The sequence below is a fragment of the Natator depressus genome, chromosome 9, assembly GCF_965152275.1.
Source record: "Natator depressus isolate rNatDep1 chromosome 9, rNatDep2.hap1, whole genome shotgun sequence".
NCBI lineage: Eukaryota > Metazoa > Chordata > Testudines > Cheloniidae > Natator > Natator depressus.
The window spans coordinates 60,509,315-60,530,304 of NC_134242.1; the positions used below are offsets into that span (position 1 = coordinate 60,509,315).

The following is a 20,990-nucleotide window of genomic DNA, read 5'->3' on the forward strand; positions in this document are numbered from 1 at the left end:
ACTAAACAGGCATATGGAAACAGAGCTCTTGTGAGCTGACAAAGATGAATCCTTTGACTAAGGGGAGGGTGAAGTCTCTGGGAATTGAATATAGGCGAGAAACCTCCTTAGGCAAAGATTGCACCTTGCTAGATTAAGTTTTGGACTTTCAGAATTAGGTTTTGTTTTACTTGTAACTATCTTAATTCCTTGTACATGAACTCACTTAATCCTATGCATATTTTGTTGTTAAATTTATTTCATTCTTACCATAAACCAACTCAGCCCTGTGTTTAAAGGGAAGGGTGTATTTACTCCCATTTAAGATAGTAAGCTGTGATGTGGTTTTATCTCTTTACAGGAGCAATGAACCTCATTTCTTCTCTGAGCTGTCCAGGAGAGGGCTGGGCACTTCAGTGCACGCAGTTTTGGGAAAATTCAGGACTGGGAGTGTGTTGGGGTCATTTTACTAGTTGTAAACAAAGCTGGTAGAACCCAGAGTGTGACTGATTGATGTGTTGCTGGCAAGCTGCTAGGGTCAGAGCTGCTGGGCCAGGGCTATAGCTACACACACACACTCATGGTGTGATCTGCATGCTAGTAGGCTGGGTGGGAGCAGCCCAGGGAGCTAGAGCAGCAAAGCAGTGAGGAACCCAGTGTTACAGGACAGGTGGTGACACAGCCCTTCAGTGGTATGGATTAAATCCCTCACTGACCAGACCATCACAGATATAAAAATAATGTTGCACATGTTAAATGGATTAAAAACTAGCTAACTCTGACAGGTTTCAAAATGAAACTGGAAATAGGGAATCATCCAGTGGGTATGTTTCTAATGGGGTCCTGCAGGAATCTATTCTTGGCCCTATTCTATTTGACCTAATCAGTGACCTAGAACAAAACATAAAATCATCACTGATAAAGTTTGAAGATGAAATAAAAATTAGGGGAGTGGTAAATAATGAAGATGACAGGTCACCGATACAGAATGATCTAGATTATTGGGTAAATGGGTGCAAGCAAACAATTTGCATTTTAATACAGCTAAATGTAAACGTACACATGTAGGAACAAAGAATGTAGGCTATATTTACAGAATGGGGGACTCTATCCTGGAGAGCAGTGACTCTGAAAAAGAGTTTTTGGGGGAGCAGATAATCATCTAAACAAGAGCTCCCAGTATGATGCTGTGATCGAAAGGGCTAATGCAATCCTTGGATGCATAAACAGGATAATCTTGAGCAGGGGTAGAGAAGTTATTTTACCTCTGTCTTTGGAACTGGTGTTACAGCTGCTGGAATACTGTGTCCATTTCTGGCATCCACAATTCAAGAAGGATGTTGATAAATTGCAGAGGGTTCAGAGAAGAGGCACAAGAATGATTAAAGGATTAGAAAACATGCTTTATAGTGATAAACTAAATAGATTGACTGTTTGTTAGATTGAAAGAGCTCAAAGGGTGACTGGATTACAGTCTATAAATACCTACATGGGGAACAAATATTTAATAATGGGCTCTTCAGTCTAGCAGAGAAAGGTATAACATGATCCAATGGCTGGAAGTTAAAACTAGCCATTCAGACTGGAAATAAGGTATAACTTTTTAACTGTGGTGTTAAGGCTGATTCCCCACTCTGGCACTTTGAATGCAGAAGATGGGAGCCTGCAAGGACTCTAAAAATTAATACTTGCCACTCCAGGCTTGTATTAAACTCCCAAGATTACAGCTTTTCTCCGACCATGGATGGGTAGATACTGCCACCACCCAAGTGCAAAAACCCTTTGAGAACCCAGGAAGGCGCACTTGGGAATTCCTTCCTGTGGGGTACCCTCAAGCCCTTTCACACCCCATCCAGGGAAGAGCTGAGAAAGAAAAAAAGAAAAGAAAATCAGCTGTTGCCACCAGCTAATAAAAAAACCCAAAAAACACGTGCACAAACCTTTTAAGACACAAAACTCCAATCCTGTTCTTAAAAAAAGGTAAATTTTATTAAAAAAGAAAGAAAATACATCTGAAAACTCAGGCTATTGCTAGATTTAAAAAGAGCAAATATAAGAATTAAGCTTTAAAAATAGCTCTCTTGAGGTCCAACTTAAAGATTACAAGCAAAACAAAAGCACCTGGGGTTAGCACAGAGGAATCCACAAACCATAAAAAATAAAAGGGATAAACCTAATTGTGTCTTTTTAGATATTTCCTAATCTACTTACATATCTGGGGTTTTAGATGAGTAGTTTCTAGGTATGATACCGAAGATTTTTTCATACTGGCCCAAAGCTTCTTACAGCATCGCTGCTCCTTGTCTGCTTCTCCCCGAGATCAAACAAACAGACAGACAAAAGGGGAGTCTTGCTTTAATTTTAAAAAGTTCTAGCCTTCCCATTAGCTCTTTTGGCCAGGTACCCACTCCCTTTTACCTATGCATTGCAGTGAGACTTAACTATTTACAGGTAAAACAAGTAGAGAATAGCTACTAAGAGGGATTTTATAGCTAACTGGCTGGCTGGATCCATAAAAGAGAGCTACCCCTCCCACTTCATTTATCACAAGTGGTAATTAATGATTGGAACAATTTAACAATGGCCATGGTGGATTCTCCATCACAGACCATTTTAAAGTCCAGACTGGATGTTTTTTCTAAAAGATCTGCTCTAGAAACTATTGTGGGGGAAGTTCTCTGGCCTGTGTTATACAGGTGGTCAGACTAGATAATCACAATGGTTCCTTCCGGCCTTGGAATCTACAAATTTAACGAACGTTCCCTTTGCAGTTTTAGATAAATACAAGTGTCTTCTTTACTTCCTATCCTGTAGTGTTGCTTCTACACAGCTGCCCATGTTCCAGGTGTCCCATGTGTTGCTGTGGAGGGGCGAGTTATTTATTCTTTTCTCTAAAGCATATGGGGGACATCCTTTCCAATTGACTGTTACCAGAATAATATGAATTAAGATATTTCCTACTTCTCTGGAAAAGTGTTGTAGCCGTCTCAGTACCAGGATATTAGAGAGACAAGGTGGGTCAGGGAATATCTTTTATTAGAGCATTCTGTTGGAGAGAGACACAAACTTTTGAATTACACAGAGCTCTTCCTCTGGACCTGAGGAAGAGCTCTGTGTAGTTCAAAAGCTTGTCTCTCTCACCAACAGAAGTTGGTCCAATAAAATACATTACCTTACCCACCTTGTGTCCCTGGAAAAGGGCAGTCTAGTGACCAAAAATGCCTAAGTCCCTAGCCTTGCACACTGTAGAAAGGAAGTTGCTGCTTTCACGTTGAGCCTGGAGCCAGCCCCTGCTGCTAAAACAGCTGTGCTGTGGAGGAGTGTTCTGGGGATGTCAAGCAGACTGAGCAATCCAGTAGCACCAGAACCTCAGTGTCTATGGCTACCAGTGCTAGGAGACAAGGACAGCTCCCTGGTTTGGTGTCAGTCACATTACTCACAGCTTGGTGACTCAAACATAGCAATGGTGAGATCATCACCTGCTAAAAATAATAAATCTGAGGAATAAATCTCTGGCCTCAAAATCTGTTGGGTTTTTTTTCAGTCTGATTTTCAGTGCTGCTGATGTCATCTACATCCATTATCTAAATGCATCACCATCACCCCATCTTACAACCTCTCCTGGCATGTCAGCAACGAAGAATCCAGTGCTCAGTATTAATTGGGGAACCTTCGATATTCAAGGTGATTTTCAAAGCTGCCTGAATCCCATTATATCTAATGAGAACTGAGTGTCCAAATCCTGATATGCTACACCAACCAGACAAATAGGCGTATGTGGGTTCACAGGGAGGGCTTCACTAAACAGCCACTGCCATGTTTTTGTAGTGCTGCTAATCAACAAGCCAAGGAAACTAGAGCAAAGTAGCTGTGTGGTGAGAGGGTATCTGGGGTGATAGGTCCTGGAATGGTGATGCTCTGGTTGGCTATTCAGAGAGAGAGAGGATGCCTGTGGAACAAGGGGACCAAGAAGCTCTTGTGCAGAGTCTCAGCACCTAGTGTCCTGTGTGGGGTACACAGAAAGAGATCAGTATCTGTTGTTATGTCCGTTCATCACAGGAAGGTCTCCCCAGCAGGCAAACACAATATCATGCACAGAAACCAGGTCTTTGTCCAGCCTGGGGCAATGTTCCCCATTTAGCAAATCTGTCACTAAATTTGGCAACTTCTTAGGTCTCATGAAGATTTTTCAATCTTTACTGCAACTTTTCAATAAATCGGTCAATATTCTGGAGACTTTTGGTTTGGTCCCAGCTTCAGTTCCCGACAGCCAGCCTTGCTTGGAGTTAGGGGGCAGTGGATTTGGAGGGAGGCAGAGGATGGTTGGTGCGGTTACTCATACAGCTGTAGGCAGCGGCATGTGGCAGCCACAGCCTAGCCTATTACTTTTGATGCTTGGGAAGCAGCAGAGCAGATGTTGGAGCCTCCAGCTGCAATGGTCATGCTGGGCTTGGCAAGTATGGGATGGGGCAACTTGGCAGAAGACCCAGGGGTCCCAGCCTCTCCTGGCCCTTTGACAGAGAGGAGAGGGGAGGGGAAGGCAGGGCCTGGTTGGTCCCGGTTTCTCTGGTGGGGTGAGGAGGGGAGGGAGAAGCTGGTTTGGGTCTCACCAGTGGGAGGTGTGATAACTGGGCCTACGAATTTACCCTAATTGTGAGTCCAAATGTAAGAAGCGAGTAAGTTCATAAAATGTCACAATAACCGAAAACAACAACTGTTGATAGGAAAACATGCAAGAGACAGACAGCAAGACTGAACTAATCCAAACAAAAAGGCCTGTTGTTATAACTTGGACTATGTTAAGATAATGGTAAACAAAAACAGCCACTTGCAAGAGATCAAATATCAATGCACTAAAACTGTTGCATCAGAGATTAGGCCTAATTGATGGTCAAAACAATGAAGGGATGGGCTATTCCATCAATCACTCCCTTCTGCGGTCCTTAAAGAAACTTTGGGGGAGAAAAATTGGCTACTGGAGTGAACTTCACCAACCCAGCTGCCACCCTCACCATCTCCTGAGATGCCAGACCTTTATACCAATCCTGAAAGATGTCCTGATCAGACCAGGCCAACAGGACCCAGATAGCTCAGTAGTTTGAGCATTGGCCTGCTAAACCCAGGGTTGTGAGTTCAATCCTTGAGGGGCCCATTTAGGGATCTGGGGCAAAAACTGGGGATTGGCCCTGCTTTGAGCAGGGGGTTGGACTAGATGATCTCCTGAGCTCCCTTCCAACCCTGATATTCTATGACACCACCACATCTGCTGGGTTGTAAGACTTTGTTTTTCTCCCCCACAACGTGTCTTTTTCCTTCCCTACCTTAATTTCTTTTCTTTCCTATTCCCCTTTTTTTCCTTCTGTCTAATGAGAGTCTGGCCAAGTCAAGACTGTATATGTTACAACACTACTGTGAGCCTGTGCCCAGAAAAAGGCAGCTAAAAGCAATGCCCTAAACAGTCCAACGCTGTTATAAGTTTACCAAGTCTTGGAGTAGCTGACCAAACCATGTGCTGGGCCTGTGTTTTTCCAGCAATGAGGTTATAAGTGAGAGTCAACACCAGAGGCAGAAGCTGCATTTTCTATCTTTGCTGTTCTTTTCTCTCCTCTTTTGTATGTTTGTCATGTTTTTTCTTCTAGGAAATGGGATCAAACTTTAAGAATATCAACAACCCCAGCCCATCTCTACCTAACTTCTTTTTTCCCCCCCAAAAGGAAATTACCATCTTCAAAACCCCAAGAGACTGTCAAACAAGGGGGGGGGGGGAAGGGGTTCCTGCTAAAAACTCTCTCCAGCTACAGGGAAAAGGAACGGGAACAAGGTATGCTGTTAAAATGAAAGCCTTACTTGATACTTTACATTTCAAATGCTTTAACTGTTTTTCACTTTCTGGATCTTTAATAAAAGGTTACAAGGTTGTTTAATGGCATGTTTGCCCAGACATTAAGCAGGCTGATGTCTCTGTATACCAAACCCCAAACCGTGTTTAACACTGCTTAATGTTGGACAATGACAGGTCACGTCAACACCTCTGACTCTCTGGGCCTATATATTCCATCTAAGGGGTTCTCAACCTTTCCTGATTACTGTACCCCTTTCAGGAGTCTGAAACCCAAGCCCTGCTGCCCAGGGCTGAAACATGTAATTGAGCTTCACATGGAGCCTGGGACAATTGCCCTGCTTGCCATCTCCTAACGCCAGCCCTCCACTTGCACCATCCCTAAACCCATCCTGCGAACCCCCAAGTTGAGAAACACTGATCTAGATGAGTTGATGTAGCCCCTAGAAAACCTTGTGGATCCCCAGGAAAATGCATATCTCTGGTTGAGAACCACTGATCTAAACTAATACAAGGGGGACAGGAAGAGAGTTCCTGGCTGGTCCTGGTCTTTCCGATTGGAGAGGAGAGATCTCAAATAGTTTGGGTCTCTGGTGGGAAGATAGGGGAAAAGGTCTCACCATCCTGGTTTCTCTGGTGGGAAGGAAGGAGAGGGGAGGGGGAAGCTCGGTCATGGCAATGCAAAGGGGGGAACCCAAGCCTCTCAGCCCCCTTAGGCAAATTCTAGTTGTGCCCTGTGGCTGGGCACCCGGTACCCGCATGGGTGTGTAGGAGTGAGAGTGAACCAGGGGTACCACTGCAACCGCCCTACCTCCCCAGAACCACCCTCCCCGCACAACCCGCTCTGCCTCCCCCGGGGACCCCGAGCCACCCCCCCGCACAACCCGCTCTGCCTCCCCCGGGGACCCCGAGCCGCCCCCCCGCACAACCCGCTCTGCCTCCCCCGGGGACCCCGAGCCCCCCCCCCCCCCGCGCAACCCGCTCTGCCTCCCCCGGGGACCCCGAGCCCCCCCCCCCCCCGCGCAACCCGCTCTGCCTCCCCCGGGGACCCCGAGCCCCCCCCCCCCGCGCAACCCGCTCTGCCTCCCCCGGGGACCCCGAGCCCCCCCCCCCGCGCAACCCGCTCTGCCTCCCCCGGGGACCCCGAGCCCCCCCCCCGCGCAATCCGCTCTGCCTCCCCCGGGGACCCCCCGCGCAATCCGCTCTGCCTCCCCCGGGGACCCCGAGCCCCCCGCGCAATCCGCTCTGCCTCCCCCGGGGACCCCGAGCCCCCCCCCCGCGCAACCCCCTCTGCCTCCCCCGGGGACCCTGAGTCTCTTGCCTCCCTGAGCCAGACACCCACCATCCCCCCACACCCTCTAGACACCCAGCCCCGCAATCCGCTCGCAGCCCTCTAGGCGCACAGCCCTTGGGCCCCCTGCGCCCTGCTTAGCCGTGCCTACGGCGCAGGCTTCGGGCAGCGCGGCCGACAGGCGCTGCGGCGCTCAGCCCTTGCCGGCGCCGTGACCTCCGGTCGGCGATGGCTGGCCCCGGGCGGGCCCTGGGGACGCAGCTCCCGCTAGCGCAGCGCTCCCAACGCGCTGAGGAGCGGAGCCGAGCCAGTCCGGGCCCCCACCCCCTAGGGTCGAGGAGAGGCCGGCAGAAAACCGCTCGGGTTCAACGGCCCCCTTTTCGCTCCGCCCCCTGCCGCCCCAGCAGCTCCCCTCCCCCACCCAGCAAGTGGCTACGAACAGGGCCGCGCGCAGCTCGGCCCAGGGGCGGGGCTTACCGCCGGGTGCGCGCGGTCTCGCGTCCCGGGCGAGCTCCCTGGGAAGTGCGCGTGCGCGAGATCTGGGGGCCTTGTAGTTACCACGATGAAGTAGGTTTGAGGGGCCCGCTCTCCCGGTGGGGCCGCTTGTGGGGTTACGGGGGGCTGTTTGTGGGGGCTGCGTGGGCAGGGGGCTGCGTAGGGGATTATAGGGGCTGTTTGAGGCGTATGTGGGGGTGGGAGGCTATCTAGGGGGTTCAGGGGGGCTGTTTGTGGGGGCTGCATAGGGATATGTGGGGGGCAGGGAGCTGCATGGGGGATACAGGGGCTGTTTGGGGGGAGAGAGACAGCATAGGGAGTATGGGGGCTGTTTGGAGGTGGTTGCATGGGGGATATGTGGGGGTCTGGGAGGCTACATAGGTGGAATGGGGCCTGTTTGTGGTTGGCTGCAGGGGGATATGTGGGGGCAGAGGCTGTTTGTGGGGGCTGCATAGGGATATGTGGGGGGCTGGTGACTGCATAGGGGATATGGGTGGGGGCTGTTCATGAGGGGGGCTGCATGGGGATATGTGCGGGGCAGGGAGCTGCATAGGGGATACAGGGGGTGTTTGTGGCTGACTGTATGAGGGGGTGGAAGGGCTGTGTGTGGAGGTAGGCATTGGACAGGGAGATGTCCATACCTTGGTAACTGTTTGGCCTTTGCCCTGAAGCCCCCTGACGAAGGTGAAACTGATCAATGAGCTGAATCAACGGGAGGCTGAGCTGGGCGTACAGGAGAAGGTGTCCTGGCATGCAGAGTACAGTGATAGTGCCTGGATCTTTGTGGGTATGTACTTGGTACAGCAGTCTTGGTGCTGGTTCCCCCAGGTCCTGTACCATGACCTCTGTGAGTCAGCTCTGGAGGCTGAGCACCAAGTGAAGTCGATTTCACTGTTGCTGTGTGCTGTAACAATGTCAGTCTCTGTTGAGAGGCTCTGAGAGAACATGTTGTGGGTGCAAGGACGCCCAGGGTCTTCCTCTCTGGTATGTTGCTCAGGGGATGGATCATGCAGTCTTGATATGCTTTAGGCCCAAAGAGACTCAGGAATAAGGAGCTCTAGAATTTCTTTCTTTCCCAGGACTTCAGGACTCTTTCCTAGCTCTCCCAGGTTCAGGTTATGGACTTTATATTTGGACATGCTGTCATGATGGGCATGTTTCCCTGCTGCTGTGAAAGTGTAATCTCTTCTGTTCCTCTAGCTCTGGATTCCTGATCTTGAACCACTTCTCTTATCCACATGTTGCCAACTGCCACTGGTTTTTCTTCATCCATTCAGCCTGCATTGGCTGGTAAAAGGCTGGTATTCACAGTTGGGTTTTTTCTATTTGAGATAAAATAGCATTTCCCCATTCTGTCCTTTTTGCAGTATAGCCAGTCTCTGCTGCAGGATGTTCTTTCTGCTCTCTCAGAAGGTGTAATAACCTCCAACTCTCTGCACATCTCTCTGTGTGTGTCATGCAGACGGCTTGGCTTCCTTAATAGTTGCTATTCACAAGAGGAACTTCCACTCAGCTACCTGTATGTCCTGCAGGTACCTCTCTACGCAGGGCTAGCTCTTAGGACAGTGAGGACACATACCCCAAGGCCCTGATTTTTCAGAGTGGGCACTCCTGTGGCTCCCATTGACTTAAACTGAACATCTACAACTCTAACTTATCTGTAAACTGAACCCTGCATAACTGAAGATTAGTATACAAGTCCCTTAAGCAATTACAGTTCCAGCTGTTTAACTAGCCTGTGCATCCTCCACACAGTCCAAGTACCCTTTCTTCTGGCTGGCAAATTATTTTACTACCCTCATTAGCAGTGTACACCCCATCATCTATCTGCTAACATCATGCCCTGTAGTTGAATGGATTGTTAATGTAACTAACTCTGTGGGTAAGGTTGTAAGGTCACTTTCAGTTTAACTCCTAGTTCTCACTTATGAATAATTTTCCAAGGAAGTTTATCTAATTCTCCCCCATTTGTTTATTTTGTCCATCTGTTGTCTCTTGTCTTGTGTTAAATTGGGGACAGTTACTGTCTTTTTGTCCTGTGTCTGTAGAGTACCTGTCACAGTGGGGTCCTGGTCTATGACTGGGATCCTTACACACTGCCATAATACAAATATTATTACTATTAATAATGAAAATAACACTTTCAATGGAAAATATTTGTTTGTACCATGACAAGTGTGGGAATGTTGGTAATATTTTTATGATTCTAATATGCATCTTAGTTTCCCTCTTTTCTCAAGCCTTGTCTACACTGCCTCTTTATAGCACTGAAACTTTCTTGCCCAGGGGTATGAAAAAACACCCTCCTGAGCGATGCAAGTTTCAGCGCTGTAAAGTGGCAGTGTAGACAGTGCAGCCGCACTGGGAGCCACGCTCCCCTCGTGGGGGTGGTTTTTTTTACAGTACTGGGAGAGCTCTCTCCCAGCGCTGGTGCCGCGACTACACATCCATGCTAAAGTGCTGCCACAGCAGTGCTTTAACATTGGTAGTGAAGACCTACCCTCAGTGATGCATGCCCTGAGTGGAAAGAGCAGGAGACCTGAGGTGTTTTGTCATGTAACTGTATGGGGTGTCATGAATGGGTTGTTCAGGACTGGCTGGGACCAACTCATATCAGTTGACTAAGACAATGGAAACCCCAGTGACTGAACAGTTGACAGCTATCAATGGGAGGCTCCCAGCTTAGCTGGGAAGACAATGTGGGGAAGTTACAGTAGGTGGTAAGAAGTACTGGGCTCAGAGAGAGACAGCAGGTTCTCCTGGACCTAAGACAAAGGGACAGGCAGAGAAAGGAAACCAAGATGACTTCTAGCAGCGTGGCTCAAGGGAAACATGGCATTGGCCATTATGGACTATGTCTTAACCTTTGCTTCTCTTCGCTAACCTACAGACTTCCTGATGCTGTGTTTCAGTTGACTAATAAACCCTACTCTGTTTTGAAAGGTAGCCTAGTGTTTCTGCAAATACTTGCTGAGATGCATTGATCCCTGAACAGGGGAAAAGTCTCTTGAACAGGAGTCTAGTTCAGTTGGATTTGCTGGGCAACACTCATGGGAGTGGGGGAAGGGAAACAGGACTGCTGGAGCCCAGAGGTTTGAGTCTTGGAGGCGTTGAGGCCATGTGGCCTATCCTTGAGGAAGAGTGGGACCCCTTGGGGGTCTAGAACACTGAAGGGATACCTCCCAAAACATGTTTAAAAGTTAAGGCATAGCACAGATCCACTGACTATTATGTTTTGTTCTCTACTCTTTCCCTTTGTATCCTTGTCTTCTCATTGCACTTAAACACACAGTGCAGTGTCTTTTTCCTACACTAGAACAATGGCATTGCTCATATGCATGCTCTGCCCCTTGCTCTGCTATAACAGCAGCAATAAAGCTACAGGCAGGGGTGTGCACAGAGAGGAACGGTTGCAGGAAGGCTGAAGGAAAGGTCCATAAAATCCTCCTAAACGTGATGAGGAAAGCAGAAACAAGTAACCACTTCTAAAGGCCTGGGTGTACTATTAAAGGAGGCTCACTCAGAAAATTGAAGTATTTTAAATTAGTTTCAAAGCAATTCAGGCTTACGGTGTCTCTTTTCAAAAGGAAAATCGGGCTTTCTTGGTCTTCAGGTAACAAAATGTCTGAAGTTCACACACTCTGTGAATAAATCCCCAGTGAGGAATACTTTTACTGGGGGGTTGTGAGGATGAAATGTCACATTACTCTCTAAATAATTTGCCTAACTTCTTGGGGTGCTGTTGAAGAAACAAAAGCTTGAAGAGATAGTGCTGTAACTATGTATCAAGAAGTGGTGAAGATTAATGCCTAAAGAAATCTACAGAATATAATTCTTCTATTCCGTAGTGTTACCATAAGGGGATAACCCTTTTTCCTAACTGTTTTCTAAAAAAACAAACTAAATGAAAAACTTGCATCAGCAGAAACATTGAGGATACAAAATCAAACACCCCCATCAGGAAATGCAAAGTTAAAGCTGTAAAATCAACCTTAACTTGTCCATGTTGCATATACTGGACCAGATTTTCAAGTGCTCAGTCCCCACCCTTGGGAATTAGATTTTCAAACGAATTAAAAGCGTTGAGTTTTGAGTACTTCTAAAAATCTGATATCTGTATAATGAGGTTAATCCAAATTTCTCCATGTCTCTAGTGTTAATTTCCAGTCCTGGGTCTAAATTAAGATTGTTTTATGCATTTAAGAAAGTTCTGTAGAACTTCTTCAGCATTATGATATTGTTCTGAATAAATCAAGTGACTTGAATATTTGAAGAATTGTTGCTTAGAGTATGGGAGCCAGAGGAGAGGCATATTGGGTTGAGGAGATTGGCATGGTAATCCACAAGGCCAGGAAGAAAGGCTGCACTACAGTCCTATTCAGTTGAGCAGCATAACACCTGTTTCCTTCTCTGCAGGAGGTCTCCCCTATGAGTTGACAGAAGGTGATATCATCTGCGTGTTTTCACAGTAAGTGGAATTTCATTTCTCATTCTCAGTAGTTTAGCAGGGTTGCAGCATGAGGCCAAATGGTTGGTGTTATGCCTTGATACTGCATGACACGTGGCCTCTCAGAGACCGCCCCTCCCTCCTCACCCCCCATCATTGCAGGATGAATCTTGAGGGCTGGTGACTTTTCCTTCTCTGTTGCACTTTTCCTATTAGGTTTTCCATGGAATTGTCATTTCCCTGGCCTTTGGTGCTAAGACTAAGCATTTGTGACTACACTTTTTTTCTTTCTAGATATGGAGAAATTGTGAACATTAATCTTGTGCGAGATAAAAAGACTGGAAAATCCAAAGGTTTCTGTTTTATTTGCTATGAAGATCAGAGAAGCACCATACTTGCTGTTGACAACTTTAATGGGATCAAGGTTGGTATGTCAAAGAAGAGAGACCTGCCTTTAAAAAAAGCCCTGTCTGTGCCCAGATTGGCTGCTAGTACAGGGCTGTTATGTGCTATGACATGAGGGCACGCAGAGCTCCAGTTCACCATTCTTTTCATGTCCAAGGGTGCACAGTTAGAAGCATTTGTGGCTCCCATAGTGTGTGCAGAGGGAATTACAGCAGTATATTAGTGCCACAAGAGCAGAGACGTCCAATATGGCACATGGGCTGGATCCAACCTTCAGAGCTGTTTCCTCCAGTGTGCAGCTTCCTCTGTAACTCGCAAAGGGATCTCTCCAGCTACCCACCTAGGGCAGCTCAGGTATGGAGAAGAAGATGGAGTGAGTAGAATTGTGAAGGGAGCTTGTGTCTGATCCCAGGCATTTATCCCTCTCCCGACCTTAGCATCAGCCTTTTGTACAGCTGGCCTTACGATGCCCCACAATGTGACCTGGAAGGAGGATCCTGTCCAGTCTCTCTGCTCCTGCTGTGAAAGCAGGCTCCTTCCTCCTCCCTACCACATTGAAGCCTCCCAGTACTAGGGTCAGAGGTGGCTTCTTTTCAGTGCCCCCCGCCGCTGCTGGGACGCACAAGGGAGGTGGCAGCTTCTAAGTTACAGGGAACAGATCTGGGGTGGGGACAGAAATGCCCCAAAGGGGGTGGGGAAGGAGAAGTACTCAACAGTGTATATAACTGAAAGAGAATTGTTCACAAAAAAGTGTATATGTGGGTCGTGCAAAGTGGTTATAGGAAATAACAGGAGTGGAGGAGTCAGTTTGTCTCTAAACGCCACACTGAAGTTCACTGACTAAAGAGGCTCATTTTGCAGGCAGACAATACTGCAAAACAGGACCTGTGACCTTATCCCTTGAACCTTTCACTTGCCCCAGAATGTGCTAGGGTTCTGGCAGAGAAGGCACTTCCATATTTAACCCCTGTTTTTAGGCTTGAACTCTTCAGCAAAAGATATTTTTGCTCTCCAAGGAGAATGCTGTTGACATCTGATAAGATCTTTCTGAACATCTTATCAACATGTGGAATAAAATGTGCCTCCAAAAAATCACTGTGAGGCAGGAGCTTCCCCAGGCCACAGTTCCAAACAGCTGATTCCATCAGCAGAAGTACAGTGCTCAGTGCTCTGATCACACTAATGTTGCTGTTCCCTGATTACTGCGACTGTCCTTAAGCAGAGCAGCTCTCAATCTCCTTGATAAACCTCCTCCTTGTGTCTGCTAGTGTTTCTAAAGCTTTTGTGAGCCAGCTGCTGCTGACACCCCCTCTATCAATGGGCACATTGGACTCCTGTTGGCACCCACTGCCTCATACAACTTTGGCCCTAGTCCCAGTGAGAGTCATGAGGTTTCTTTCTGGTCATGGACCTACTCATTCTCCAAACCAGTACCACACCTACTCTGAGTGTCATTGCAACCCTGCTTCACAAAAACTGCTATATCCTGGGCCTTGGAACTGACATGTGGTTTTGTCAGTCTTACAGACTCTCTTTGAGGTCTAGGAATGCAGATTCTCCCTCTCTGCTTCTTGTTTCTTCCTAACGCAGTGGTCCCCAACCTTTCTTGTGGGAATAGCATATTGCTATTCCAAGAAGACTGTGGCGGGCGCTAAACACCCCGCTGCCGAAATGCTGCTGCCGAAAAGCGGCAGCAGGAAGAAGCGTCGCCGCCGAAATGCTGCCAAGAAACGGCAACGCTTCTCGGCAGCATTTCGGCGGCGGGGTGTCCTGCGGGCGCACAAAAATGCCCTGGCAGGTGCTATGGCACCTGCAGGCACCGCATTGGGGACCCCTGCCCTAACATATATATTGGTTCTTGTCCAACTCCAGGGGTTAGGACCCACCTCCCCTTTTACGCTTCTTGGTGGCATCTTATTTCTCTGTACAAGGAAACCCCTCTGACATGACTGTCCCAGGAGTGTTCCCCTGGCTTTTGGGCTCTGGCTGGATACTCTTCTTTGCAAAGCCCTCTTGCTCACAGCACTGAGGGGTCACTCATTATTTTGCCAGTGTATTAGTGATAACTTTTTTGATACTTAGGAGTATTTTATCAAGTGTGGAAGGCCACGGAAGGTGACATGTCTCCCATAGTCATCTGATGCTGTGGTAGAGCGGGGTGCAGGGATAGGGGGAGCTCATGGCTGCCCATGCTTGGATAGGGGATATTTCAAACTGTCGCTGGATTTATCTGGCCTTCTGGTGTCTGAATGGCTCTACTTTGAGTCCTGGGGCAGGGCATGTTCTCTATGGCAGGGGTTTGTAACAGGACCCCAACCAATGTAATCACAAAGAGGGAGCCTGATCATGTGTGAAAGAAGGAGGTCTTGAGCTCAGGTTTGGAGCCCAAGTCCTGTGACTTTCGCCTGTGTGCTGTGTACTTTCTGTAGCCTTGTGGGTTTATTGGCAACTTTACTAATAATCCAGCCTTTCCTTTGTATAGATAAAAGGAAGGACAATTCGGGTGGACCATGTCGCTAATTATCGACCTCCAAAGGACTCTGAGGATATAGATGATGTAACAAAAGTCCTACGTGAGAGAGGCTGTGGGGCTAAAACTCCTCCACCTACTTCATCTGACTCTTCCTCAGAAGACAGTGAGGTGCCAGTGAAAAAGCACAAAGGTAAAGCATGTTCCTACCAGAATCCTAATCCTGGAAACACACCATGCGAGAACTCCTCAATCCCGCAAGGCATCGAGCAACACAAACAAGCACTTGCCAACGGGAACAGTATGGGAGACATAGTCTTGGTGTCTAGGTTGTCCTTTGCCATCCTGCTAGGGGAATCCATTGTCCTGCATTCTGTCCTCATTCTGCTGGCTGTGGATCTCTCTCCTCTCCTCTCTTTGCCCCGCCCTTTCCCTCCCGCCTTCCAGACCCTGGGGGCTGTAATAGCTGACCTGCACGCGCTGCTTTACCAGATGGATCCTTTATGCACAGAGTTCTCAGTTGAAGCTCCTGGCTGGCTGCAGAGCTTCACCTGAGAGCAGTGGGGTTACCCTTAGTTTGGGGGAAAGAGGGTTGGGTTCCTGATTTTAAAGCTTAGAGGTACTTGCCTGTCTCATTTCAACATATCATGTGGGCCTTATATGGCTTGCCTGACACAATCAGATTGTGCAGAATCTAAACTTCTTTAAGTTAGAAGAAGGCACAACCATATCCAATGGTAGGAAGCTATCATTTTTACTCTGTTTTTGATGAGATTATAAATTTGGTTGATAAAGGTAATAGTGTTCATGTAATATATATAGACTTCTGTAAGGCTTTTGACTTGGTACCATGACATTTTGATTTACAAAGTAGACAGATATAAAATTAACATGGTACGCATTAAATAGATTAAAAGCTGGCTAACTGATAGGTCTCTAAACATAATTGGAGATGAGGAATAATCATTGAGCAGGTGTGTTTCTAAGAAGCCCTGTAAGGATCGGTTCTTGGCCCTATGGTATTTAACATTTTTTATCAATGACCTGGAAGAAAATATCAAATTATCACTGATAATGTTTGCAGATTATACAAATTGGGGGAGTAGTAAATAATGAAGAGGACAGGTCACGGATTCAGAGTGATCTGGATCAATTAGTAAACTGGGCACAAGCAAACAATGTGTTTTAATATATCTAAATGTATATATCTAGGAACAAAGAATGTAAGCCATAATTACATGATAGGGGCCTCTATCCTGCAAAGCAGTGACTCCAAGAGAGATCTGGGGAGCATGATGGATAATCAGCTGAACTTGATCTCCCAGTGTGATGCTGTGGCCTAAAAAGCTAATGTGATCATTAGATATATAAACAGGATACTCAAGTAGGATTAGAGAGGTTATTTTACCTCTGTGTGGCCCTGGTGTGACCACTGCTGGAATCCTGTGTCCAATTCTGGTGCCCACAATTCAAAAGGGATATTAATAAATTGGAGAAGGTTCAGAGAAGAGCCATGAATTAGAAAGCATGCCTTATAGCGATATACTCAAGGAACTCAAACTATTTAGCTTAACAGAGAGAAGGCTAAGGGGTGACTTGATTAGTCTATAAGTACCTACATGGGGAAGAAATATTTGCTAATGGGCTCTTCAGTGTAGCAAATGAAGGTCTAACAAGATCCAGTGGCTGGAAGTTGAAGCTAGACAAATTCCTATTGGAAATAAAGGTGTAAATTTTTTATAGTGAGGGTAATTAACCGTTGGAACAATTTACCAAAGATTATGATGGATTCTGTATCACTGGAAACTTTTAAATCAAGACTGGATGTGTTTTTTTTGTTTTGTTTTGAATGTTCTGGTTCAAACAGGAATCCTTTCCATGGCATGTGTTATAGAGGAAGTCAGATGGCATGATCACAATAGTTACTTCTGGTCTTGGAATCTATGAAAGCCTTTAAATCAAGACCGGATGCTTTTCTAAAAAAGGTGCTCTTGTTCAAACAATTTATGGGCTTGAAACAGTTTACTGGGTGAGGATCTCTGGTTTGTGTTATACAGTAAGTCAGACTAGATGATCATAGTAGTCCCTTCTGGCCTTAAAATCTATGATATTGAAAAAGTAAGGTAAGGGGTTTTTTTAAGCCCTCATGGCTTCAGGGAACTTTCAAAATGTTTACTGAGTGTAGCTGATATACCTGCCTGAGTGTGCAGAGAGCCTGAAACAATGGCTTAGATGTGAGCTCTTTGGCTCTCTATTAATCTCTTTTGAAATGTCAACTTTAAAGCCCAGTGCTAATGCTTCAGTGTGAACATTAACTATTTAACTGCTAATCATTTTAGAGGCTGGAACAGGGAGGTCTGTGAGAAGGAATGCATAGGGATCACAGAAGAGAGTCAGGGAAAGGATGACGAAGGAAGAGAACTGCAGGGCAGGCACAGTATTGGATTTAATGGAAAGCAGATTTTCCCACTGATTGGTGCTGAATGTGGCAATAAAACTAAATACATAAAGTATAGTTACTACCTAATGGATCTATTCATTCTCTCTCTCTCTCTCTCTATGCCCACTGACACCAGGAAGCTTGGCCATGGATGCACGGTGGGGAGGCTGTATAGTACACTGCCCCATGTCCCTTAATTAAACATGGAATCTAGCCCTCTCCTTGGAGTCAAGCATCTCTGTCTTAAACACACCCACTGGGTGGATATCTTAATTCTTATTAAAGAAAACCAGTACAAATGTGTTAAGGATGGACTGCAGTAATCCCTGCACTCAGATACTTGGTACAGCAGATGGTACCAAGTAAAATCAAAAGGTGACTGCACAGCCTAGCTGGGAAGCTTGTGTGTGTGTGTCTGGAACGGGGGGAGGGGGGTGGGCAGTGTGAAATCAGGGAATGGGGGAGAGCTTCCTGATTAGGGGTGCTGATAGCATGGAGTGGTGGGAAGGATGGGTGAAGGCAGCATGGGAGGCTAGGAGCCTTCTGTGGTCAGGAGCTGGAAATAGTGGAAGGAAAACATTCTAGGGTGAATGGAACATGCGGAGTTGAGGCTGAGGCAGTGCTTGCATGAGTCTGTCTCTCTCTCACAGGGATCAATCTGTATTTCAGATAAAGTGAAGAGCAAAAGAGAGCAGAAGGAGAAGAGGAGGGACCTGCAAAGTGTGAAGAGGGCCCTCCCTGCAGGAGAGCTGCCTCCCACAGCCTGGATTAAAAAGGAAAAGGAAGACTCTGCCTATGACCAATATGCTAACCCAAGGCAGCAATCCCGGAATGGGTCTGGGCGAAAGCATGCAAGCAGGACTTATCTGGAAGAGGAACCTGAGCAAGAGCAGTGTCGCAAGAGAGGTGTGGAGAGACGAGGGGACAAGGGGCACCAGGAGCAGAAAAGTCTGAGCAGTGCCTGGAAGGAGGAAAAGGCAGAAGACAAGAACAGAAAGGGGGAAGGCCGCAGCAGCAGACAAGAGGAATGTCTAGGCACTAGATCAAGAGAGCGATGGGAGAGAAGCACCAGGGACCAGCATGCCAGGGAAAGAGAGCTGTCTAGCTCTCGGGACTCCAGCCACTATTGACCTGCTTGTCCTGTGGCTGCAGACTGAGCAGTACTCCAGGCCACTGGTGCTCCCTGTGGAGAAATACTGTGGGTAGCTAGTAATTGGAGGGGGGAGGAAAACCCCGCCTGTTTAATCCATTTCTAAGCTTGCTTCGAAGCCTCTCCTACTAAACTCTAAGCATTTGTGCCTCTGTGAGTGCAGTGAAATAGCACCCTATTTTCCTCCATCAGCTTTGTATCTCTGCTCCTCGTTCCTGCAGTCCTTCCTCAAGGATCAGAGAGCCAGGCACCCTCCTGCTGTTGTCTTGGCTGGGGTCTGGGGCGCACACTCAAGTTGCAATCTACAGTAAATGCCCTGTGATGTTAACAGTGAGATGCCTCCCAGATAATGAGCTTTATCTGGCCACTTCATTGTTGTCAAGCAGAGCATGCTGGCCCCTGTAGTTCTCAGAAATAACCTGTGTCATCAGTTCTGTTGGTGAGGGTTCCCTGCCTAAACTGACACAAGTGGTGAATGTGTCTTCAGTAGTCCATATAACCTGGATTTATGTCACCTGAGGAATTCTAACATGGCCATTTGCTACTGCCATGAATTCCCAAGTGTTGCATTGTGGAGTCAGGATAGCTTACTGTTTTAAATGTCACTTAATGCTTACCTCCTCTCTCCAGATCCATGGCTGTTTTACTATTCTAGGAATAATAAAACTACTTTGAACAAATGGCCTGCTTCAGGTCATCCCTGAGAGAGAGTGTGTGACCAATCTGGGGCTGCTTATCAATACTTAGTTCTATATGTGTGTCTGATTGCAGTAAGGGGATTTGCTGTATGAATACAAGGGGTTTATTTAAGAAGAGGCTGACTACCTCCAATCCCCTGCGAGTTTGTCAAAGGGGCAGGGCTGCCTGAGTCTGGGGAACTGAGAACAAAGAACTTTGGCTGGTTTTACAAAGACAGTCTCTCAAAGATCGGGGAACAGACGGTCGGGGTGTGAAGTAGGCCTGCCCAGGACTCTAGGTCAGATAGACATGCATGTAGACTTCTGTTTTTAAAACTATGCTATGCTTTGTTCCTACGGTTAAGATTAAACAATACTTTTGATTTTAAATGAGAATGTTTTGGGTCACTGTATTCTGTGCTTTCACAAGCTCCTGAAGGGAGGACCTGCAGGTGCCAGGTGAGACCTGCTGGTAAGCCCAGTTGATGCAGAGAGTGGTTAACCACACGGCATGGCCTAGGATTAGGGGAACTGTCAGAGTCCACCTCAATGAAGATAAAGGCCTGTGACTTCAGGAGAGTGCCTTCAGAGATCAGGGAGGGATCAGAGGTGTAGCTCACCCTGTCACTATGACAGTTTGTACGAAGCACTGGAAGATACTATTCTAACTTTGTATGTTTTTATTTTAAGGGTCTGAAAGCAGTCTTAAGCACTACCTGTAAACCGTTGAGGGAAGAGGCCCAATACAGCTTGTATTCCTTGGAGAGCAGGGAGAGAAATGCAGTCTGCCTCATGGTAAAACCTGCCATGGTCCCCGTACCCTGTTGCTGAGCAGTGTTCTAATGTCTAGATGCCAGAAGGTACCATTATGGCCATCCAGTCTGGCCACCTGTATAACACAGCCCCGAGAATATCACCCAGCTGTTCCTGTATGCTAGGTCCTTACTTTTCCAAGCTGTGCTAGCACACAATGCCATCTGCAGTGTATTGTGCATTCTCTCAGCTCCCGCTCAATGGGGTTCAAATTCACTCATGGACTCTGCTGCCTTTTGTGGGCTTGGTTTCCCCTCACCCAAACTCGTACCCTGCTGAGCTTCTCAAGCTTCACTCCCCTTTGGAGGCAATAGATACCCCACTGGGCTCTGCTAGGTTCCTGGAATTTGGCTCCTAGAGTGGGGGGAGGGGATGTCACCCAAGCCCAGCACTTGTGGTGCTGAAAGAAGCTGTCACTCACAGAAGATTGTGCAGAGCTGCACATTGTGATCATCCCTCTCCTTTCTTACATGCTTTAAGACAGGGATCTCAAACTCAAATCACCACGAGGGCCACATGAGGACTAGTATATTGGCCCGAGGGCTGCATCACTGACACCCACCCCTGGACCCGCCCCCACTCCACCCCTTCCATGAGGCCCCGCCTCTTCCCACCCTTCTCCACCCCCATTCCAACTCCTTCCCCGAAGTCCCCACCCCAACTCTGCCCCCTCCCTGGCCCTATTCCAACCCCTTCCCCAAATCCCTGCCTCCTTCCCTGAGGCGCGGCTCTCCACTCCTCCCCCCTGGAAAGCGCTAAGTGCTGCCAAACAGCTGTTTGGTGTCGGGAAGTGCCTGGAGGTAGGCAGAGGAGCTGGGACACGGTGCACTGGAGGGAGGGGGATCGGGAGGAGGGGAGCTTGGTGGCCCACAGGAAATAACTCCGGGGGCGTGGGGAGCTTGGCGGCCCACAGGAAATAACCCAGTGGGCTGCGTGTTTGAGACCCCTGCTTTAAGCAGTGAAATAGTTTATACTCTAATGGCA

At 47.5% G+C, this 20,990-nt stretch overlaps 1 protein-coding gene across 1 annotated transcript; it reads left to right on the forward strand.

Moving 5' to 3' along the window:
- Positions 1–7,577: 7,577 nt before the first annotated feature.
- RBMX2 (RNA binding motif protein X-linked 2) lies at positions 7,578–19,434 on the forward strand. Its single transcript, XM_074963070.1, has 6 exons — positions 7,578–7,676; positions 8,276–8,391; positions 12,021–12,072; positions 12,346–12,475; positions 14,939–15,119; positions 18,036–19,434. The coding sequence occupies exons 1-6, from the start codon at positions 7,672–7,674 to the stop codon at positions 18,494–18,496; spliced, it is 945 nt and encodes a 314-aa protein (XP_074819171.1). The 5' UTR covers positions 7,578–7,671; the 3' UTR covers positions 18,497–19,434.
- The last annotated feature ends 1,556 nt before the right edge of the window (positions 19,435–20,990 follow it).

What these genes read in the sequence shown, in the direction of transcription:
- RBMX2 (XM_074963070.1), top strand. An exon ending in ATCATCTGCGTGTTTTCACA is followed by an intron (nt 12,073 to 12,345) that starts GTAAGTGGAATT and finishes TTTTCTTTCTAG; the next exon opens with ATATGGAGAAATTGTGAACA. An exon ending in ACAACTTTAATGGGATCAAG is followed by an intron (nt 12,476 to 14,938) that starts GTTGGTATGTCA and finishes TCCTTTGTATAG; the next exon opens with ATAAAAGGAAGGACAATTCG.